Raw genomic sequence first — 26022 nt, 5'->3', positions numbered from 1 at the left:
TTCATCCAAATATTGGCATCTGCCTGTCGGATTCATTATTGAATTTAGTCTAATTTTGTGTTCTTATTTTTACTTGTAACATTGAAATTAATAAAAATGTTGCATAGCATCGAAGATGCATGTATGAGAAATTAACTTAAACAATGCATTAACTAGAAATAAAAATTGAACTAAAATATCCAGAGTCTTCATGGTCAATAAAAAAATTGAAATAATACATTTTATTATTAAATGAGGCACAATCTTAGGCTGCATTTAAGCATACTTGGCATCCACACTGAGATATTTATTATAATGAGGCTACATATTTTATATTTCCTTATCAAAGAACAAAGTCATCTGTAATGATAATAGTTTGATTTCAAGCAACTGCTCCAAAAAGAAAAAAAATTAAATTGTAAAATGATATGAAAATCAGAAGGAGCAAGATTTGGGCTATAAGCGAGATATCATTTCACATCCTCTACACTGATTTAATAATTAACATGAATATAAATACAGGGAATATAAGTGGCATGCGGGAATATTTTTCAGCTGGAAATCTGTAAAAGGTTGACAGTTGACATGCGTTAAATTTGTCGTATTGGCACACGGAAGGCATATTGATTTCCTACAACATTAATGCAAACCATTACGAAACGTCTCCATTACTATATTCCTTTACAATGATGTCTATGTGTTCCAGATGCTTCAAACCATTTGGTGTGCATGCGCAGTTTTGTAATAGCAGCACAATTGTGATGTACATTGCTAACGAAGCTTACTTTATCAATTAATATTGTGTAAGAAAATATGTTTCGATCAAATGATCAAAAATGTATAAAGTCATAAATAACAGTATCATAAAGGAGGGAGAGAGGGATCATAAAGGAAAGTATCATAAGGGAGAGGGGGGTGTGATATCCTAATAATGAAGTTTCGACTTCGGCACCAGATTTTCGATTTTGACAAAGTCCGCCTTGTTTATGATACTATTAGATTTAACGTCGCGTTGGCTGTCTATTTAAATGGCTACGTTCCGACAAGTTCACAGTATGGAAGATTTGAAGGCAGCGCAATTAGTTAATTTAATCAAATGACAAGAAATCGATTAAAATTTGGTTATTTGCAGAATTCATGAAGACTATTCAGATAGAACTTTGGTAAACTGTTCGGAAACCCCAGAAATTGTTTCTTGCACGCTTAGTTTCTAACTAATCATATGTGATAGCTTTAGTCCTGATGCATTGTGTAAATGACAAAACTTTTTTGAAAGCACAGCTATAATTAAATGTAAGTTAATTAAAAGAAATTAATCCATATTTTGTTTTGGAAGACCAGGCAAGCATGAGCCAAATGTCCTTTTAAGTCGCAATGCCTATTTTAAGAAACTGAATGCACTCCATCTAAGCCGAACAGAAGTTAAGGTAGGTGACTACCTTGAAAAGTCGATTTTTCGCGGAACTATTTTTTTTATTTAATATTTTTAATTTATTAACAGGTTTCTTTATAAAACTATTCGAATTTTGTTCCTAAGTCTATTTTTGGGAAGTTATACTGATTTTTATACTTGCATTTACGCATTTTTTAATGCTATTTTACATCTCTAGATGTTATTTTCTCAAATATAGAATATGATAGAATTTTCTTAACAAAAGCTTCACAAATTAACATCTAATCATATTATATCAATCAATTCGGCATAATAATTTCTCAGTATATTCAGCAGTCCCTGAACTAATGAATGAGTAATCTATTCCTTTAGAAATATTTTGTAGTTGTTTTAGTGCTTCACAAAGTGACAAAAAATTGAAAATTTCACGTTACTTATCAGGCAAACCCCAATATTTATAGAATGGATAGAAATACAGCTTATTTTTTTAGTTTAGGAACTAGATAATATATTCTTTAAGCTATCTGCAAAATTGTAAGCAAATCATTTAATAAACCTCTAAACTACAAGATTTTTGCTTTATACCTCTTTTTTGCAAAAAAGCCTTTTTGTCAATTTTTTAAACACTTTGGAACTTACTGTGGGTATAAATGAAGATGTTATACAAAGCATACACCATAGGCCTGAGCACAACGATCACATTGATTAATGAGCGAACGAAGGATTCCTTGTTCCCAGAATTCTTGGCTTTCCTTGTTCCCAGAATGGCCGTGACGAGACCCAGTCCTTCACAGCATCCTTGAGTTCGCTGTAATAGTTGCCGCGCTTCCCTTTCAGATATTTTTTCAGGGGATCAAACACATAAAGATCGAAAGGCAACATGTCCGGGCTGTAGGATGGGATGATTCAGCTGCTCCCACTTGAACCGGGAGTTTCGAGCCAGTTCCGGGTGTATGACCTGGAGAGCGTGGACGCGCGTTATCATGGAGCAGAACCACACCCTCCGTGAGTAGCCCCGATCTTTTATTCTTGATGGACCTGCGTAGTCTTCGGAGTGTCTCACGGTATATATCGGAGTTAAGGATTCTTCTGTGTTTGAGGAATTCAACAAGTTCGACCTTGGATGGCGAACTCAAGGAGGAATTCTGGAATTCCACAGAAATTCTGGGAACAAGGAATCCTTCGGCTCGTTATTCAATGGGATCGTTGTGCTCAGGCCTATGGTGTATACTTTGAATAAAGTCTTCATTTATACCCACAGTGCTGTTTCGTGCTTTTTCATTTGAACACCCTTTGTATTTTGGTTTCATAGATGTTTCTTCAATCCTTTTTATGGAAATATTCAAAAAAATATAACAATTTTTGAATGTTTTTCGAAGAATTTATCCGGACCGTAGTTACCTACCTTTAGTTTATCATTATCGTGAAACTTGAATATCTTAATGTAAGAAGCTAATTTGGCATTTGCTTCAGATCTGTTAATTAGCCCATTTAAAGGTTCATTTCGTGAATATTTTTCAGCTTCATGTCTTAATAAAACCAATTCGATCTTTTTAGCCATCCATTTAATGTAGTCACGGAAAATATTTTGTTTGTTTGTTTCTTATGGCACTTAAGCCGGAGGGGAGCGTCTCTTGTTTTTTATAGTAGCGCCAACTAGGGCCAAGAGTACGACTTTGCCACTCACGCATCACTCATTCGCTTGCACAACCCCTTTTTACAGGAGGGCACATTCACACATCTCACAGATAGAACAACAGAAGAACAACCATGCCCAAACCGGGACTCGAACCCAGGACGCCCAGATCGCGGGGAAGACGCGTTACCCCTATGCCAGGACGCCGGCGGAAAATATTTTAATGTACTTTTTACTGATATTATTGAATTATAGAAAATTAATTCAGTGGAAGAAAAATAACGATGAATTCCAGGAATGAATTTTTGACATGAATTTTTAAATAATATTGAATTCTAAAATAAAGTTCTTGAGTTTCAAGAAGTTTCGTTGTTTTTCACTTATTTTGCAGACATCATCATCAGAATTTCCTGTTCATTCCCCTTACTGTTTCAACAAATTGAAAAAAAAAAAAATGGTGAGATTTGGAAAGATTTTAAATGAAGTCGCGGGGTTAATTTTATTGTAAAAGATGAAACAGAAACAATGTCAATATTCGCTTTAACTTATCTTTGTAATTTCACATTAGAATTCAAGAGAGACAGATTTTGCATAAAAAGGCTTTCAACTTAGAAAATGGACTAAAGAAAACTTAGAGGAAAATGGTAGAATGTCAGAACAGATAGTTTATCGAGATGAACAGGTTCAAAGTAGTCAAGGTCAATAGTATTTATTAATGACCCATAGATAAAACATAGAAAAAGCTGAAGCCATGTGTTTTACTTCAATCATTATTTATGTTTCACCACTTGTGAGTACCACGACACAAGTTCAATATTCGGAAAATTTGATGGATAATTCCGACATTTGAAAACAATAACTATCTGAAGGATACACACTGATTTCCAATATACCGGGGAGAATGCATAACTTTCGGAAAGAAAACAAGTATATGCTGGATATGTTTTTGAAGATGTGACTGATGATTGAATACCAATAAGTTTACACGTGTAGGGATGGAATAAAATAGATTAGAAAATGATAATTGAATATGATTTAATGTTTTAGCATTTATTTAAATTATTTTCCTGTTTGCACCAATCAAAATTCTTTTTCGATTTTGCCATCAAAATATATCTAAAGATATGAATATAGATTCGAAAGATGTCGTATCTGTAATGGGTATCCGAAAAATATAATTTTTAATTTCTATGGGAAAAATACATAGGACTCTTTTTAAATTGTCTGAACTGAGGCGATTCTCGTCTCAGTAATTCTGCTTACTCAACAATTGAAATGGTTTGCACTGTTTTAAATATATACATTTTTAAATAATCGCTCGATTAAGAACTGTTAAATAAAAATATTTTAACCAGTCTTTGTATAATGATGGAAATTTCCATTTAGTGAACAAAAAATTGTACTCAAAACAGGTGTACTGTAAATTGGTTGTTGCTGGCAACTTTTGTCACGACTGTTGCGTAATAGGGAAAGTAGCTGTAAAAAAAATAATAAATGTCACAATCATTATAACTTGTCATTCCGCTGTTTGTTGTGATTGGATGAAACGTGCGATTCCTTGAATAATTTTTATAACTAATTTGAGATTTTTTTGCTAATAAAAGTGATAATGAGTGGAGAAATTTAGTAGAGAAAGAAATTGAAGATTTTGTACTGAGCTTAATGTAAATTTGCATGAAGATGGATATTTCCATCATACTGTTTTTTAATTATTTTATATTATACAGGGTATCACAAAAACCTTGACCGCGGCTTTTATTCTTTTAATATTGATCACAGACATATACTGTAAATTACAAAGTTGCGTCAAAAAAGGTGTAAAATGTTATGAAATCAATTAAAATTTTCAGTGGATTAAACTTTAAAAAATACAAAATTTAAATTACTATACGGACCCCGTACAAAAAAATTCGCTGTGAGTAAAATGTTCACCATCCTCTAATAAGTCATGTACAAAATTTCAGAATTTTATCATGAAAACTCTCAAAGATATGTTAAAAGAAAATTGGTGAAGGGTCAATCACAAATTAAAATGCAATTGTTTACCGCTTCAGTGCATATGACGCGAAGCAGGAATGCATCATAGGGAAATAAAATATGTTTCATATCTTTAGTTTTAAATACAAATTTTAAAATTTATGCTTCCTGAAAAATACGTTAACATTTTATATCATGAATTACAGAATATAACTTAAAAATAGCACAGTCAATGAACTTGTAAAACAATTTATGTAATCTTTTCTTAAGTAATCTTTCCTTTATGTAATCTTTCCTTTAAGTTATGTAATCTTTCCTTTAAGTTATTATTTCGACAAATTTTTAATACTTTTGAATTAAAAAATAGCAAAATTATTATTCATTTATTCAATCTTTACTTTCTTTGTTAATTTGTTTACGACCCCTAAAACAAGAATATCTGACATTATTTTTCCTCTTTGAGAACTCATATCCAAGAATCGGAAAGTGGTTTAAGTTAGCATTTATGCAGTTTCATATCTTTGAGACTTTTTGTGATAAAATTTCGTACATGACCTTATTAGAGGATGGGGCACATTTTACTCACTGGGAATTATTTTTTGTAGAGGGTCCGTATAAAAATTTTAATTTTGAATTGTTTAAAGTTTAATCCCTTGAAAATTTTAATCGATTTCATAACATTTTGCACCTTTTTTTTATGCAACTTTGTAATTTATAGTATATGTCTGTGATCAATATTTAACGAATAAAAGCCGCGGTCAAGGTTTTTGAGACACCCTGTATATTTATACCTGGATTTTTTAAAGCATTTTTCCTTTAATCTAGAGAATAAATTATATCACTCTGATTTATTTCACAAAAAAAAAATCATACGAAGAAGGGTTAACATATTGGAAATAGAACTGATAATTGCTAAATGTTATAAGTTGTTGCCCTCTTAAAAGTGATCCAATGGTCGAAAGATTCATAAATATCTAGTTTGTAAAAGGAATTGTTTAATTTAAGTTAAAACAGTTGTTAATAAAAGTATTTTATAAGAAAGGAAACATAACAATTTAAGCGGATAATTGCAAAATAGAGATGTCCATAGATATGATTTAATATATAGGACTTTATATTCATATTTGTGACGTATTTGATGAAGTAATTTAATCTATAACTCACTTTTAATGCACAGAATGCATTTTCTCTATCATGTTAAATCTATCAGAAAATGAGATTTTTAAATGCGATTATAAATCTCATAAATCGTTATTAAAAGTTTAAATTACGAAAGACACTTTTCCCCTTATTTAACTCCAGAGAGCTAAAACAGCATTCATATAAGCAATTTTAGACTTTATTTTTAGAATACAGATAAAAGCTCAGATACATGCTCATAAAATCTGTTATTAAAGCGGATAAGGAACTGATCTTTAAAATGAGACTTGGCGATTTCCGTGACTTATTCATCGCTGTAATTTCATCTGAACTGTTCGTTAAAAGAGTTAATTAGTGCAGCAGCCTCTATTTCAATCGGATGATGAAGCAGTTTTAAACGAGTGCTCTCAGGTGAAAAGTATGTGTACCTCGATTTCCAGTCCAAATCAATCATTTCCTCTCTCTTAAATTTAAGGAAATGGCCCTTCACATTTCGCCATTTGAGTACTCTTTTGAATATATTTCTAAAAATTATATCACTTGTTTAGCAAATGTTTTCAATTATTTGCGTAATTGCTAATTGATTACATAAACATAAAATAAATAAATGATGATGTAATTTGCAGCAACCGCTTTCGGTCACCAGCTGTTGACATACCCTATTAATAACATTAATTTGGTGAACCAACTTATTATATCATGTTGCACTAAATAAAAATACTATTTTAATTTTATTTGTTTTTACAGCCTTTCTGAATTTATTTGACGATCTTCAAATGAGGCCAATATTCCGCCAAGATGTTTACATTTCCAGGTTTATTTGGCGTTTTGAGATTATAAAAAAATCGCTAAGCTCCTTTATATTCATGAAGCCAAAGTTTCATAAAGTTAATTACATTCTCAGGTTTATTTGAAAATTAGCAAATTACGCCAACATTTCCATGGTAAAGGGTTTGACGATTTTCAGATTACGCCAAGATCGCCAACTCCGAGTTACCAATGTCAATCCTGGCTACACTTTGCATTTTTCTTACGATTTATCGAGGGAGTTAAAAATAAACAAATACCATTTCAAATTATATTTGCTCATTACATTGTCAAAATTGTCGATAGAGCATTCAGATTGATTAGCTAGGTATGTAAAGTGGCGAAATTATTTGGCAAAACCGATCTAAGACAAGGTTTTATGTTGCAATATTTCTCGAAAATGAAGAGTACAGGAGGCCAGATGATCACTGATGATTCATCTAGACATCATGAAGTTTGAAATAAAATAATAAATATAAATCGAATTAGTGACTGAGGCTTAAGGGCCGCTTCTTTGGCTTTCTTCTTTGTTTCAAATATACAGATCATAAGAGAAAAAAAAAAACTTTTTAAACATTAAGATGATAATCATTAATATTTTGAAAATATAATCATTATACTCAATTTTTTCATCAATATTGACAATTTCAGACATCATTGACTACAGTGATTAGTAATGATACATTGTATTTAAATTTAGATCAATTGCCTTTTAAAAATTATTCAATACTTGACAAAATTTATTTGAATAAAATATAAATAAAACTAAAATAAATAAATAAACAATGGGTTTTTTTTTTTTTGTATATTGAGCTACCAATTTTGGACAAGAAAAATTAACAATACAGATCTTTAACCCTAAAGCTGCTTATCACGCGATTTCCGCGGTTAGCAAACAGCCCATTTTCTATTGCATCCCGCGTTTTTTGCCGTTTAGAGTGTTTATTTTTAAAAATTAGAGATTTTTATTATATTATTAAAGTGCAACATATAGTATCAGTTCACTTGGTTTAAAAAATATTTGAACTTATTTGCAAACATCTCATCTAAATAATGATTTAAAAAAAAATACGCAGTCAGAGATTTAAAGCAGTCGGGAAGAATGTTATTATTTCGTTTTTCGTAGATTTATGTACTTACCCATCCACCTTGTTGGCATATCCAAGCAGCCACATCTTTTTCTACAAATATGCCCATTCTTTGGACCAGCCCTAGCACGTATTCCGGGTGGCCACTTTTCACGCAGTCCATGGCGAGGGCCCCCGTCATTGCAAAAAGGGCCACAATACGGCCCCACGTCACGTCGCCCCGGAAGATCTCCTCAGCTACGGCAGCGAATAGATTGTGAACCATGGCTTCAGAAGGAAGATTGTGCAGGCCCAGATTGGACGCCACGCTTTGGAACAGCTTTGGATGTAGGTTCTCCAATTCATTGGTCAGCAATCTGAAAATAATAAAGCAAAAAAATAATTTTATAAGAAATAATAATGATTAATGTGAAACAATGTCTAATGTTTATGTAGAAGAATATTTTATTATTTTTCAAATTAATCCGTTAATATACTTTTTAGCTTGAAAAAATTAGACCATCATAAATGATTGAAATACCTGAGTATAAAAATGTTATGTTCAGAAAACAAAATATAGCAATAAATGAAAATTATCTAGAGACTATCTATAATTTGATTAGTTCGATACTTCTTTCATGAAAGTCAAAGGAACTTATAGCCAAACCTCATGCCCTTGATGTTTTTTCTCAAGTCAAAAATCGTCTAGATATTCTCGTTTGACTCGAGATTATAACAGATAGTTAATTATAAGTTGTCGCAATTTGGTTCAAGACCAATATCACTATTCAGACTCATATTTGATCCTAAATTTGAGGCTACGATGCCGTGATGGTAAGGTTTCGGCTTCAGAACAGAGGGGGTACAGGTTCGGGACACGATTCCACCGTGAAATCGGGTCCGGTGCATGCTAAATCCGTTAGTCCAAAATGTTTTCCCACTGATGTAGAGAGGATGTTGGTCTGTCGGGCTGTTTGAGCATAAGCTAACACGTCAACTTCAAAACGAAGAGAGCTAGATAGATAAGATTCGGTACACAGATTTAACATCCGTAGTGTACATCTTTCATATTTGGAGCTAAGACCGAAGGGTTGACTGTCTGTCGATCTGTAATTTTTTAAAACATGTAAACGCGATAATTTAAAAACGCAATGACTTAAATATATCAAATTAGGTATGGAAATTTGTGACTACAAGTGCAGTTTTGTAACAAATCTTTGTTTTAATCGATTGAGAAAAACGCTTCTGAAACACAACTTCGATCATTGGATACTATTAATAGTTTCATTACTTTTTTGGCAAGGGATTAACAGCCAAAAAACTCGCCACGGAATGTAAAAATGCTAACGTCAACCAAAAGTCAATATTTCCTAACTATTGTATGCCAGTGCCATACAAGGAGTTGTCTGGCTTGACAAGCTTATTAGTGAGTTTACTAGAAAGTTTTGAGAAAACCACTCCCGTTGGTTTAAATTTAGAAAATATCTGTTGTTGTTTCTTATGGCACTTTCCATGGACAAGCCTGCTGCTACGAAGACAGTGATTTTAAACCGGTGGGGGAGAGTTTCTTGTTTTTATAGTAGCGCCAACTAGGGCCAAGACTACGACTTTGCTACTCACGCATCACTCATTCGCTTGCACAACCCCTTTTTACAGGAGGGCACAGTCACACATCTCACAGATAGAACAACAACCATGCCCAAACCGGTACTCCAACTCCGGACGCCCAGATCACGGGGAAGACTCGCTGCCCCTACGCCAGGACTGCCAGGACGCCGGCAGAAAATATCTATCAATCACATTGCATTTACTAACAAAAAATATTTGTAAAAAGAGCTATATGTGTTATTTTAATACAATATATTGAAGTCAGTCTGCTTCAATACTGAATAAAAAAATCTTTGAAGCGTATAAAGGCTCGTAAATGTTAAAAAAATATATTAACACTTAATGTTACAAAAAATAAATAATGCTATAATATTCTGAATCAGAATTAACGCAATGGACTAAATCATGAATATTTACATTTCGTTATCAATGTCTTTTTAAGATCATCAAAGAATTTGGATAAACTGCACTCGCTCTCGCAATGAGTTTTTAATATTAACACAATGCTTACCAGCCATATCTAGAAACAATAAAATCATTAAAATTTGCATTATGAATATACTAAAAGGAAATTTTTTAGTGTTTATACAAGAATAAAAGAATGCCCGCAGAATTCGAAAGCTATTTGTGGAATGCAGCTGTAGATTCGGTTCTACAAACAGATATGTTTAGATACATTAGTTGCAATAATCACTAAATAGAAATCCATTTCACAAAATAAATAAATCACGCTGTTTGAGGAAATAGAACGGTTCAATTGAATAGCTTTTTCAGAAATACAATCTTTTATTACAGAAAGCGACATCGTCAAAAGAAAACTATATTTGGATTGTGTTATTTAGCATTACTTAAAGAATATTTTGAGCTCTAAAATTTATAGTAGTCAATGTGCATAGAAATTTCTAGTGAGTTGAGAAACCATATTCATAGAAATAAAAAATCTTGGGTATGAAGGAAATGGATATGAACGTTTTATTCAATACCTCTTAAGTAGCGCATCTATTCTAATCATGGACATTTATTATTTTCTAAATTATTAAAGACAAATATATATTTACAATAGAAAAAATTGTTCTGAATAACATATAAAATTATATTTTTATTGTTGTTTGAGGCAATATATAAATTCCTGGGAAAAAAATTTGAAGGCTTAATTTTTATACAATTTTTATTAATTTTTTCTCCGTTCTATTAGTCATCTATATCTATACTTATAATAAAGCTCAATGTGTGTGTGTGTGTGTGTGTTGGCGCTCTACAGGCCAGGTCATTTGACATACAGCTATCAAATTCGGTACATGTATAGCTTAGAGGTCGGGAATGTGCACCTGGGGTCCCTTTTTTGAAATTTTAATTAGAATTTTAATTATTAATTAAAAACTAACTTTCCCGCCAAAAAAATCTTCCATTTTCCCCACCGCCAACTTTTCCACCAAAAAAAATCTTCCATTTTCCCCACCGCCAAATGAGTAAGGCTTCAGTTTCTTTTTTCTCCCAACAGTAATGAGGCTAGGGTTAATATTTTTCGGCGGATTATTTTAAACGATTCTGTTTATTTTCTTAATGTTTGATGCATTTAAAATTAAACATTGTTAATTAATCCATGTTTCAGATTCGTTCTGAAGTACTTTTGAATTAAAATAACACAGAATAAAGGAAATTAAAAATGTAAATTAGATATTCTTTAGTGCCCATAAAGTTTAAACGCTCAGTGACTCTATTATCAGTAATCATATTATTAAAAAAAATGCTTTGTTTCAGTAAAAAATATTATTATATTAATTGCAGATTAATCATTTCACTTTAATTTAAAGCATAAATTCTACGAGGGGTAACAGAAAATTAGAGATATATATATCACGTTATGACTGAAGGCCTTTATAATATTATGAGTGAATTATATGACTATCAAAATAAGTTTTAAAATATTTTGCTGAAGAATCTATTAAAGTTGGAATTGCGTAAAATATTTAATGGTACGACCGGAGTTTAACCCACTGCTTGGCGCAATTTTTAAAAATCGCCAACAATGGCCTTGCGAAATGTTCGAAAGCAAAGGAGCAGATGTTCAATTATAGTGCATAATAAAGACTGCTCGCTTTGGCGCGTTATCGCAACTTGGCGAAGAAGGGGGTTAATCTCCCGTTCAACCTATTTAATTATTAAAATTTAAACGAACATTAAGATTGGCGAACAGGCTGGTCGCCAAAGGCGGCTAGTATGTAATAAAATATTGCTTTCACATCTAAAAGCTTAAAAAATACATTCCTTTGTGATTAAAACTGACTAAGTTTTAGTATTTCAAATGTCACTAATTAAAATGATTTTAGTTTATTTAAATGATTCTGCCTTGAGAAAAACCTTCCGAAAGCATACGGTATTTCCAGAACGTGGCTAATGGTAGGCATAAAATAATGGTATACAAATTTTAACTCCATTAATATGGGAAGAGGGGAAGGAGGGGGTGGGGGGGAGCAGTGATATTTTTTAACGTAAAGTGGTAGTGTATTAAGACTATTTCATTAAGAGTATTTCAGCACAGGACAGTATAAAAATCAAGGTTTCGTAAATTTTTAGGTAATACTTTAATAGTTCAAACAACATAAAACACAGTTCGGGACATTTTTAGATCCTGAAGTACAATATATGCTTATCCTGAAGACATAGAAATGCATATTTTAATGCTAATTATTAATTACAGCTACAAAAACAATCGCGACTAATCAACGACCGCCTTGAGAAAATGCCGAACATTGTGTCTGTGGACATAAATAAATTCTCAGGATACATAAAAACATTTTGCAGATATAGGTTATAATAATAGCAATTTATTCATAGACAAAGTATGAAAAGACTTGAAACTGAAATAAGAATATTTTTAACTAACAATACAGAATTCAAAAGTGTATTCATTGATATACACGTGAGCGGAATTGATAACTGAAACGTTGCCAGCTAAAAAATGGCAACTTCTCCGATTATAAATGCAATGATGCAGTGTTTTTAGGTCCAGACATATTGATGGTGGATTTTCCGGAATATGGGTCATTAAAATGGCTTTAAATCGTTTAAAATTGTTGTGTTGAAAGCTTCAAAAGGATAAAATAAGTCACAATTTTTTTTTTTTTTTTTTTTTTAAAAGGATTGTTACTGTTTTAAAATTATTTGACAAAATATGACTAAAAAATCTGGGTAATTATATAAAAACTAAGACTTCGTAACTTTTTTCAACAGTACAATTATTCGACACAAACAACCTATAAAACATCTTTTAACATCTTTAAAAACATCTGGAGGCACGGCAGTGCCCCCGCCAAGTCGAGCAAAACCAAGCGGCACGGCCGTACCATCCTTTTCTCGAAGCAGTTCAGGCCATTTTCGACCCCCTATAACTTCGTTGTGGATAAAACTAGAAGCCAGAATTTTCAGTAACCAAGAAGGCATTATATAAACACGATATATTTCAAATTTCATTAAATTTGAACCAGTAGTTTAAGAATTATAACTAGTCAAAGTTTGTTAATTTTGTCACTGACTGACTGACAGATCATCAAAACTCTAAGGCACTTCTAGCAGACATAGAAGCTTCAAATTTAGAACACAATTAGTGTTTAGTGTATAAATCAAGGAAAAACTAAAATATCCATGTAATAATGGATGGATTGATAAATTTTTTGAAGTTTCGAGCATTATCCAATTTGTCGGCAAATTCATCACCAAGTCGCCAAATGGTCGCCAAGTTTGTCACCAAGCTCTGGGATCACTGGCTCGGCATCCGACAGCATCCAATACAGATTACTGTAAAACGGTCTTTCTTATGATGACAGCTTTGGAAGCAAAATTACAGGTTTGTAACAATATCTAATTTGAAATAATTCAATTTGAAGCTGTGGAAGCTGCAAACGTAATGGGTGAATTTCAGAGAATCAATCTGGCAGAAGAATATAAATATAACTTGTAATATAAATATATATTACAAAATATGTAATATAAATATATATATATATATACAAGTTATAATATATATGGTAGAAGAATATAAATACAAAGTCTGGACGGCTTACATCGAATAAATGTCGATTTGAAAGTATTAAAGCGCAGGAATCCTCAATTTGTGAATACAACAGGCTAAGAAGCATTTACCGTCCAGACTTGTCAAAAATTGTAACATCAAAGCTTACGAGAAAAACCCATAGAGACAGGGAGTGGGCTTTGAGAAAAACTGTAGCTGAAGCTCAAGAAGTAGTACCGGAAAAGAAAAAGGGAAGACTACATACAAAAATAAGAAAATGACTATCTACAAAAAGAAATGAGATGCCATCAAAAACATAACTTGTAAAAAAACCCAAGTCTCGCAACTCAGTTCTTCTGTCGTAAAAAGTTGTGAGATCCATGTAATACCAAGTCGGTCCATTTATTCAGTCCCTACTTAAGGGTCCTTCTGCCTTAAGTTATTACGCAATTAGCTAACCTAACAACATCTTATAGTGACCATATCAATATTGAAAATCTTTTATGGTTTAAATAAATAGATTGACTTGGCTATCGCAAAACACAATGTGTCTTTACATTAAATTAGATTACATTAACATATTATATTAAATTAGATTATTTAGTGCGATGGCCAAGTCAATCTATTTATTTAAACCATAAAAGATTTTCAATATTGATATGGTCATTATAAGATGTTGTTAGGTTAGCTAATTGCGTAATAACTTAAGGCAGAAGGACCCTTAAGTAGGGACTGAATAAATGGACCGACTTGGTATTACATGGATCTCACAACTTTTTACGACAGAAGAACTGAGTTGCGAGACTTGGTTTTTTTTTACAAGTTATGTTTTTGATGGCATTTATCTGACTGGAAGTATATAATTATCGCTAAAGTTTTAGGAATAAAATATTAGAATACGATTTTGAGGGATATTCTATATCGCAATCCAAAAAGACAAAGAAAATTAAAAATGTATTTCTTCTTTGAAACTAGAATGTTTTCTTATTACGAAAATGATTCAAATTGTTTGATTGGTAAATTATTTATAAAGTTAGGTTTCAAAATGTGAAACGCATATTCAAATTCAGGATTCAAATTTCACAAATTTTTTGAAATTTTTCATCTTAATGAACTTACAAACATTCTGACCGCGATATAGAATTTCAAAAACAATTGCAAACAAATAAATAAGCATAGACATGAAAATCACTAATTACTAAATTATTTTTTGATATCAAATAAATATTATTTTTATGAATAAATAAATGTTAAATATTTCTATCTAATACTAAATTATATAAATTAAACGGAAATAAAAATTCATTTTCATTTTCAAAGTCAATTTTGTATCTTAATCCTAAAATGCATAACTTTTTATTTATTCATTTTTTTGCCAAAAAAATGTATTTTTGAATAATTGCATAGTATTCAAGAAAATAATTTAAAATTTTTTAATTTTTTTTTGTAAAATTTAAAAAAATAATAATAAAATGTGTCAAATGGCTACATTATGAATTAAACAATATCTCAGTGACCCAACTTACATTATAATAATTCTGCAATAAAAATAAAAGTCCCATTTAACCAATATGTTTTTTACAATGCAAAGAAAAAAAATATTTGGATAGTATTTTTTATGGTAGAACTATTCATACAACAGCCATATCGGTATTTTTTCAATCTTCCAGAATAAATCTTATTCTATTTCCTGTATTGCCATATATCGGTCTTTACAGTAAATATTTATCAAGAAAAAAAAGGAAGGATTTAAAAAAGGAATTAAAAGGCATAAAGAATTTAAGAAAGGAATTTCCAGTCACTCATTGTTGCCCTTTAGAACAGCCATGTGAAGCTTATAAATGGAAATAAAAACTTATAATCAAGTACTACACAATGAACTTGTAAGGTTAATGCCATTACTTCCAATCTCAATTCCAATTTTTTTTCACGACTTTTGCAATTTATCAATAAATTTCCATTGAGCAAAGGTATTAGTACCTAAAAATTATAATCTAATTATAATTGTAGAAGCAACAGGTATTTAAATGGGAACGTAAAAGGAAAAATACAAAATAACTGTTTTAGTTAAATTTAATTCATTTGCTACCAAATTGCCGTTTGTTCATTTGCAAGAACGGACAATATTCATAAATAGTTAACATAATACACCCCAGAAGAATTACATTCGTCCCCAGTATCAATTTCAGAGAAAATGGTTAAAAATTTTCAAAATGCACAGTTTATAAATAAATACTACGTATCGCACCTCGAATAACCTTACAAACACAGTTTAAAAATTATATTCATTATCATTCAATAGAACAAATCCCTAACAATCGGAAAACTCTTGTGTTAACCCCTGGGAAATATTCCAAGCAAGCTGCGCCATTGTCATCGTTATTTACTCTTAGCGGTGAATAAACAGCCTCTGCCAGCTACAATTTCCGAACTAGTAATTGAGTTTATTAACTTTTCAGCCGACGCGAACAATGTCAGGGGCATAAATCATTAAATCACAAAGGAATAAATTCGCTGGCTTCGTACTTTAGCTTCGGCGCACGTTGTGTTCGAGCGAACATTTATTTCGGTGATAGTTACATGCAGAACATGTTTAACGTAGGAGGGATAATCAGAGTGAAAGCCAAAAGTTATTAATAAATAGTCATTAATCAGGAAAAATATCCAGAGTAATTGTGATTACATGCTTATGAATGAACAGATAGACAGGATTCTGAATTTGGTATATATCTACACTTTAAATATTAAATATGTATACCAAATCTTATCAATCTAGCTGCATTCGTTTTGTAGTTATTTTTCTATCTTATATACGGAGAGCCGGGGGGCTGTTTTCAGAATGGATTTCATTCAAAATTTGATAGAAGTCTACAAATTTGGCATAAAGATCACATACCAAATTTCATTCGTCTAGCTAAAAGCATTTTAGATATATATTGTTCACAAACAGACAAAATTCCAAAAATGTGTTTTTTAGACTTGGTGTGATTTGAAATATGAAGATTCGTTAAAATCTCAAGTTTGGATTTTCGGCGATTGCCATATTTTCTTTATGTATATTCCTTATACAATAAAATGAAAGAAATTGATAAAAGAGTAGAGAATGAATGTCATTAATATAACCATAACCGGCTACTCCGGGCTGCCCGAAGGCACACGGAAAAATCTGAATGACCGGACCACCGTGACCGCTACATTGGTGGGAACTGTGCTTGAGTCAAAAGGGCCATCACCGGTCAAGGTATAACTCTTCCGTAGGAAGTACGTCCCATCATCAATAGGAGGTAGGTGACTCCTACCATTTCTTTGCCCACCATTGTGGCGAGAACCAACCACCATATCAGAAGCTTCTCATCCTCATTTCTGAAGTACCCCGATGGAGAAATGAATGCTTTTAATAAAAACATCATATTTTTTAAGAATTACTTTAATTACAATATTGTTCTGCTTTTTTAATTTTGCAAACAGGGACAAAATCCTAAGCAATCCCTTATATAAAAAATAAAATGCTCTGGAAATCAGATAGATCATATTAAATGTATTATGAGTGACGAGAAAATATTGAACACAAATACGGGACAGTAATGCTTTATTTAAGTAATATGAGAGGTTAAGAAACAAATGAATTGAAAAAAGTTCACAATGAATGTTTCAGTGGTTAATGAAAGCATTTAAAATCATTCACAGTCAAAGATAATATTATAACTCGCCTCTTTCAGAAACTTCATGTTCATTATGCATGGTATGAATCTCTTATTTGAGCAATATTTTGTCGCTAGGTCGGTAAGTATAGCAACTTTGATTTGGTGAAATGAAAGATTTTTGTCCTTTTTTTGTCATCAACTGGCAATCATCTCTTTCTTAAAGTGGAGATTCAATCGGCATAAGTTACTGAACACTTAGCAAGAAGCCATTTTCGCCATTCGTATGACATTCTCATCTTAGTACGTAATTTAAGCGTGTTTTTCTCGACAATGACCGAGGCACAAAAATTCTGCGAATGTATGACACCGTTTGGTAAGTTTGCCGAATCTTTCAATTGCGAAAAAAAAGGAAAATAAACTAAATCATTAATTATTATTTCAGTAGTATTTAGAAAACAAATTGACAGTATCTTTGTCCATTCCTCTACAACTAATAAAGAATCCATATGAAATGTATTTTTGAATTAAAGTAAGATTTTTAAAAAGTCGCTTCTTAAAAAAAGCCCGAAAGATCCATAAAAACATAAATTGTAGCGTGGTTCTTTTTCTTTTTTTTTTCAGAGAAAAAAATCTTTCATTAAAAAACTTTTTTCCTTTAAAATTCTAAAACTCGGTGTGCCGGCGTCCTGGCATAGGGGTAGCGCATCTTCCCCGTGATCTGGACGTCCCGGGTTCGAGTCCCGGTTTGGGCATGGTTGTTCTTCTGTTGTTCTATCTGTGAGATGTGTGAATGTGCCCTCCTGTAAAAAGGGGTTGTGCAAGCGAATGAATGATGCGTGAGTGGCAAAGTCGTACTCTTGGCCCTAGTTGGCGCTGCTATAAAAAATAAGAGACGTTCCCCCTCAGGCTTAAATCGCTGTCTTCGTAACAGCGGGCTTGTCAGTGGCAAGTGCCATAAGAAACAAACAAACAACAAAACTCGGTGTTTCAGAAATAATGAGTCAAGGCTTGTTTTAGTAAATATCTTCCTTCCAAAAATGAAAATCCTTCAAGAACGAAATGTATCTGTTTATAAAGGTTTCGTTAAACATTTTTTTATGAAATACATTTTGTTGGTGATATTCTTGACAATAAAAAAAATTTGGTATGTTGAGAGTAATATTATTGACGAACCTTTTAAAAATAGTATATTAAATTTATAAGCAAAATGCAAAAATGCTTTGTTTTCTAGAACCATGTCTTTGAAGAACTGATGCAGGATAAATCCATTGGAATTATATATCCTTTTGCTGATGATATCTTACAGAATTTTAGAGAGCATATATTGTTCAAGTGCATTCCTCATGTTTATGTAGATCATCCAAAGTAACTTGTTGAAATCAAAGATGTCATTTTTGCAGTTTGACTGAGGTTGAAGATGGCAAAGAATATTCCCAAATAACTTCTTAAGTAACCTCTAATTCGAACTCTTATCAAACTAAAGTATTTTTTTACGCCTAAATGTTTTATATATAGAAACAGTTACTTAACAACACTTCATTTAAAATTAGAGTAGCATTTTTAAATTTTTGCAACGGTTGATATGGAATGACTTATTATCTGTTAGAAAGAATCTAAAATAACTTTCTAAATTTACTCATAGAGAAACTAGCAACATATATCTAATTTTAAAAATTAGTATTTCAATTTTGTACTTTTTTCCAATAAACCTTCCTATCGAAGCTATACTGGAGTTATTTAAGGACGAATCTTGTAATTTTGAGCCACAACCATCAAAGATAGCATCTTATTGAGCTAAACAATACTGTGTAAGTATTTACAGCGTAAGTAATTACACAGCAAACTAAACGTACCACGTTCTGCAAACACCGAAATTTCTATTGGAACAAGTCTAGAAACTATGAGATCCGGACGCTTGGAACCTCAAAGCTGAAAGTAAGCCAATAAGCCATTAAGTGATCGAATTTACTGTCTCTGTAAATTTTTATCAAGATTTCATTTATTTGCTTGTATATTTTTGACGATGGCAAAAAATGATTCAAAGAATCAAATTTAATGGAAATCTCAAGAAATTTTCTTGGTATTAAATAGCAATCGGTTGCCGATGTGCAGGGGCTTTTGCAGAATGCTTGGACTTAAAAAGTTCTTAACTTCCAGACATTGCTACTCATTTGGATAAAAATGATTTTACAATACAATATACAATAAAATGGTAGCATTCAAAAAATCATGTAATATCAATATATATATAAACAGAATATTTTTAAAATTCAGTAAAACATTTTAGCATAATTTACTCCAATTTTAAATAAACACCAGTTAGAGCTAAATTCTCAATTAACAAGTTATAATTTGCCTTGTAAAGGTGTCATCTGTGTGAGTAATTGCTAAGCAGATATTACTTTCTAAAAAGAAAATGATAAAACTGTTTAAGACCTATATACTGAATTCGACATATTTATGAATGTCTTAATCATACTTTATGCTATCAGTATTGACATACTTAAAGAAAACTTGATTCTCCAAAGAAAAAGTATCAAATTAAAATCAAGATATTCACAATGAAAGTGACAATTTAATTGACAAAATTATGATTAATTGAGACTATCAATGACTTTTCTAAAGATTCTCTATCTTGTGATCTCAGCAGAGCACGTTTTCCTGTTGTAAGTGAATCCTCTGGGAAAATGAGAGAAATCCACCATTGATTGAACAGGAAAACGAGGCGACCACGTGCACAGCCATACACGAGATCGTTATTTGATTAATAAGGAAATGACAGATATGGTTTGGAAAGAACATTAAATGTGCTCACGTTTTATTTCATATTCCGAAACGGTGCATACGATATTACACCTAATTATGACAAGCAGAACTACATTCGAATTCTAGATATTTGCCATTAATTTAAAACCAAAATTCTGAGCTTTCATCACGTGGGATATAGCATTTTATATATATATAAATTATAATCGATTCGCCTGTTTTTGATGAGTTTTGTCTGCTTTTCAGTGAATTATAAAAATCAATGTAGAGGATATCAGTATATTTATTGTGTTAATTGCATGCGTTTAAAGATGGCGTTAAACTTTCAAAACAACAGAATCTTTATTAACTCTTTTTTTGGACAGTGGGAAGTATGTTTCCCACCAAACTCATCAATTTTTGTGTAAGGATATGTAAGCTGGCATAAGTACTGACAAATTTTTCTATAGGATAGAAATTTAGATGCTTTTGTTCCTTATCTCACACAAAATTGTGTATCTGAATTTGTTACTTACCTATTTATTAACAAAATTAATTGATTAATCAAATTGAATTTATCTAATAAGCTAAATAAATCACTTTTCTTAAGCCAGTCTCAATCCTAAAAATGCTTTTATATACCATGACTAGAAAAGAAGGGCGCTTTAATCATAAAAAAATTAAATGAATTAAAAGTAATCAAACGAAAGAAATTAAAATATTAGTAATAATAATACATAAGCTTATAAAAAGCAAGCTATATAAAAAATAAGCTTATTTCGAAAAAAAAAGCATAAAATATATGCAAATGAAACAACACAAAATGATAATATTTTGCTTGAAAAATTTGGTTTTATATGCAAAATTTACTCTTAATTAAACAGTAGTAATTGCATGTACACAAAAAATATAATTAATATCATTGGAAAATGCATGTGTATAACACTATTAGAAAAACAATGAAAGGCATTATTAGATTAAAGATAATTTTAAATATTTACTAAAATTAAATAAAAATAGATGCAATTAAATAAAGTTAATACATTTGTTGTTGTTTAATGCGATCATTCCAAAACTTAAGAATTGTAATAACATTAAATTATCGATTACAATAATCAAATTAGATACAAATAACCATATTTTTATCACATCAGTAGAAAAGAAGAAAAACACTTACACCAGGGCTATCTATAATTTATTTAAAAAAATAAATAAATCCTTAATTGTTGTTTGTCCACAATTATTTCTTAACAATAAACATATATTATTCGTACTTCTAATGTTTTTTAAAATTTATTGAATGATAATACACGCCGCATTGAAAAACCTATATAAAAAAACCTTGACTTATTTCGGGGTTTGTTGGAAGGTTTTCTTCAACACACTCATCCCCACCAGAATTGTCAACATTTATTTCTAACAACAACAACAACAACATCAAAACATTTACAAAGAAAAGGATGTCAAACGTTCAACTGTGCCAGAATGTTGCGTTGATTTTCTTTCTTCTTTAACTTTCATTTCTTTTAAGAATTTCAATTTTTCCTTAATCCCCAAATCAACTCTTTTTTCCATGCATTTTGATTTAGTAATTCAATTGCATGTAACAGAGACTTATGACTATTCAAATTTCAATCCACACTTGATACCGTAACCGTCTTTTTAAACCAATCCAGACCGTTTTATCCAGATAAAAGAACATGTACCCTATCACGTGGGGAAAATAACTCCAAAATCTCTTCTTATAAGTGAAGCGAGAAATTTCCCGAATGTCAATCGTTAATGCTAGTTGAAAATAATGGATAAGTCGAATTTTTTAGCTCGCTACTGATAACATTAACGATATAGTGATCACATTAAATGTGCCTTTTTATGTATATTTGCATATGTACACTAGGAATCAAAGGATTCTGATAACATAAAACGAGTGATAACATTAACAGTGATCACATGAAGCGACGTTCACTATATTAATGAAAAAATGATGTTTTGAATTTAAAGAAATTAAAATGGTATTTTGTGATTGCGAGATATGTTACGAATTCCACCGGCTTTGAATATAAAATAATTGAAGTTAAAACATTACCTCTTTTATTAAAATGCATTAATTTTAATATATTAATTTTGCATCAAATATAAATTTTCTTATAGAAAAACATTTAAAAAAGTAGAGTGATAAAAATAAAGTAATGCAAGTAATTTAATTGCATGAAAATTTTATTAAAAAAAACCATGAAAGAATGGAATAAATAACTCACATTATGAAATTAAAAAGTTCGCAACGGCTAAATAATTGATAATTTCAACAAAACCATTTTTAATATTTCTAATATCAGAAACATTCATAACTTTGCAGCATATGCATTTTTTGAAGCTAACAAAGGAACTAAAATTATCTCGAATAAAATGCTTACCAATATAAAATATGTTTAGAGCAAAATTTATGCATTGAAAGCAAAGTTGAAGAGTTTAAACCTTTCATAGAAATATCATTTTTGTGTTTTCATTTGAAAGGTTTATAAAAATTGCAGATTTTCCACTTTTTTTCTGGGCAAAAAACTATTATTTTTTTAAGGAATGTTTAAGGAATGACTCGAAAATTGCAAATAACGTACAAGCAATTACATTAAAAAATTAGCTGAAGTGATTTCCACAAAACTTTCTAGCATACTCTCTAAAAATGTACCTGTGTATTATTAACAGTATACCAATAGCGAAAAATAGTCATAAAAGAGCTGATTAGCATGCGGAATTTGATTATTTTATTTCATGATTAATCGCTGGGTTGCTGCTAATACAAAAGTAGCAGAACACCGAATGTGTATTTTTTTAAGCCTTTTTCGTGATTCCTTAAAGCCAAAATTTCACACAAAGCTACAATCATAATCACATAATCGCAAAGCAAATTCCACATATTTAAGTCATCGTATTTACATGCTTGTGAAAAAACCGATGCGTCGGTGTCCTGGCATAAGGGTAGCGCGTCTTCCCCGTGATCTGGGCGTCCCGGGTTCGAGTCCCGGTTTGGGCGTAGTTGTTCTCCTACTTCTGTGTTCTATCTGTGAGGTGTGCGAATATGCCCATCTGTGAAAAGGGGTTGTGCAAGCGAATGAGTGATGCGTGAGTAGTCAAGTCGTACTCTCGGCCCTAGTTTGCTCTACGAAAAAACAAGATTCGCTCGCATTTAGGCTTAAATCGGCTGTCTTAGAACAGCGGGCTTGTCCGTGGCACGTGCCATAAGAAGCAACAACAAACTTGATACACAGACATGTGACTTCGTAATGGATTTCAAACCAAATTTGAAACAGGGCAATTGTATAACAGGTATACAGGTTGTATAACAATTTTTATCCATCTTCATCTTCAGATTATTGCGTTAACTTATATTTGAACAGCCAGACAAGGAGACTTTCTCTGAATGGATTTCATTTAACGTTTGATAGAAATCTATAAATTTGGTGTTAAGATTATATATCAAATTTCATCCGTTTAGATCAAAACGTTTTTAAGTTATTGTGCTCACAGACAAACAGGCGTACTTGAAATTTGGATGGTCTGAAATATGGAGATTTATCAAAATCTGGAGTTCGAATTTTTTGACGATTACAATGCTTTCTCTTTGTGCATTTACAAGAAAGTAAGTCATATCACTGACTCTCTGACCCGTGCGATAACACACGGATAAAGAAAACTGAATGACCGGACCGTCGCAAAATCAACACTGGCGGAAACTGTGGTTGAGTCCTAAGGGCCATCACCGGCCACGGTACAACCTTCCCGAAGGAAGTAGTCATCGATGGGAGAAGCCAGATCCCTCACCTTTTGTGTACCCTCCAGGATGGCGAAATCCAACCACCATACCGGAAGCATTTCATCCTCATTTTGAGGTGCCCCCCCCCCCGGTGTTTTACAAGAAAGTATAAAAAAAATATTGAAGAAACTGCAGAGATTAAATACTGTTATTACAATATTTTATTTTTAGCGATTTAATTACAATACCATTCCTTTTATATAATTTGCAGGGGATAGGAAGAATAGAGTTATAAACTGGAAAAAATCCTGAAAAACATAGATAAAAATGCTTTGGGAATTAAATAGGAACAGATAAATGTATTATGAACGAGATAATGTTGAACCTAAATGCAAGAAAATGATCCTATAATTATTTTATTCAAACCTTTGTTTCCACATTTTGAAAATTAATGGAACGCCCACAATTATTTGGAAGTCTCAATCCAGAAATGGTCAAGGGCAGTGCATTTCTCTCATTCCTCTTATGGTATTAAATTATAGCGGATGCAGCTTTCAATGATTTTAAAATACGTTACAATCACGTCACAAATATTTCAAATTGCAGTCGTTGCAATTTGTTTGCATATTCTGCAGTGCTATTGTTTCATTCGTGCAACTGACTGGCTTGCTCAAATAAAATAAAAAAATCATTAAAAAGCTAGTAATTCTTTTCAAAGATACGAAACAGAAAAAGAAAATTAAACGTACTAATTATTTATTTAATTCTTTTTTTAAGAGCATTACAAAAAAATAAATACAATGGTAAATAAGGCAGGAACTTAAGGAAAATAATTTCTTTTAACGTATGTAACAAGAGTACAAAAATTAAAAACACTTAAGCTTTATAATTATTTATTTAATCTTTGATTCCAAGAACAATATGAAAAAAGCAAACAGACCTAAAAAAAAAAAAAGTGGCGCTTTTCTCTTTTGGGTTACCAGGGAATTTATTCTTCTGTCTATGAATGCCAGGAATTCAACAATAATAGAATTTCCTGTTTATGTTGGAATTCATTTTATATAATGAATGATTTTATCCTTTCGGTAAAAAGAAATGTCATTTCCTCTGACTCATAAATGTGTTAAACTTAATGGGCCTGAAAGCAGAAAGATATATCTTTTGGACGATGTTCAGAAAATAACCTATGAAAACCACAAAATTAGAAGTATATATTTATATCATAAAAATAAACTATTCAACCTTTTTTTTTTAGTTAGTCAGTCACCTCACTACTTCAGAATTAAGCCATATAAATAGGGATTATTGTGATTGGCTGTTATGTTCATAACTATCCAAATTTTTGCGTAAGAAAACGAAGGTCAACAAAAGTTGAAAGAATCTTGACTACTCAACCGTATAAGGCAATAGCTAGAATTTTATGTTTTGGGATTGTAATATTTATAAACTTAATGTTGTCCCTAAAAGTACAAATTACATGATTATTAATCCAACCAAAAGAGTTCTTCAGAGGTGGAGATAAAAAACTTCCGGCATGGTGATTAGTTCTCGGTTTCCGGGTAGGTATATTAACGCTGTACGCACAAGTTACCTCCATTTTCATGAAGGATGGTAGAGTGGTCGGTGATGGCCATTAAGATTAAACCTTAGTAATTCCTCCCAAGTTTTCGAGACGATTATCATTATTTCTCTTTATCCTGCCTAGAGCGCATTGGGGTAATTCCGATGTGGTTATATCAATTTTCATTTAAAATCCATAAACAGAAACATTTAGTATGATTTAATTAGATAAATGTTTTTTTGTAATACCATAAGAGCTAATTTTGGATAAATTTCATAACTTTGAATATTGGTCAGATGATGAGGGCTTCAAATTTTCATGCCGTATCAGCTAGTGGATATTTCACTCTTACAACAGATATTGACAAATTTAAGAATACACTAGAAAACGGAAAATCTTTGACGAAATTAGACCGTTTTCCCGAAACCGAGAATTAGATACGAGGCTATTACGCTTGGATGTTATTTAGAATTCTTGCTATTATTTAATTTTACTATCTCTATTAAGCCGAAATAATCAAAATATCTTTTCAGCATAAATTTGAAATGTAGATAAATGTAAAATAGTCCCTCCCCAGTGTACATATAAAAAATAAAAGAAAAAAAAAATTCCATTTGCACTTTCTCTTATACAAAATATTAAAATCATTAAAAAAAAAAAAAAAAAAAAAACCTTCAAACCCACAACCTCGAGATTTCGACG

At 31.4% G+C, this 26022-nt stretch overlaps 1 protein-coding gene across 1 annotated transcript in view; it reads right to left on the bottom strand.

Moving 5' to 3' along the window:
• LOC129969620 (bcl-2-related ovarian killer protein-like) overlaps positions 1-26022 on the bottom strand; it is a 166404-nt gene that overhangs the window by 104796 nt on the left and 35586 nt on the right. Inside the window, exon 3 of the mRNA XM_056084268.1 lies at positions 8073-8376. Coding sequence (XP_055940243.1) covers positions 8073-8376 — 304 coding nt within the window. The remainder of the gene's footprint in view (positions 1-8072; positions 8377-26022) is intronic.

This window comes from Argiope bruennichi, chromosome 5 (genome assembly GCF_947563725.1).
Source record: "Argiope bruennichi chromosome 5, qqArgBrue1.1, whole genome shotgun sequence".
Classification (NCBI taxonomy): Eukaryota; Metazoa; Arthropoda; class Arachnida; order Araneae; family Araneidae; genus Argiope; species Argiope bruennichi.
The sequence above is the reverse complement of the archived record's forward strand: the minus strand, read 5'-3'. Positions and strand labels throughout refer to the sequence as shown.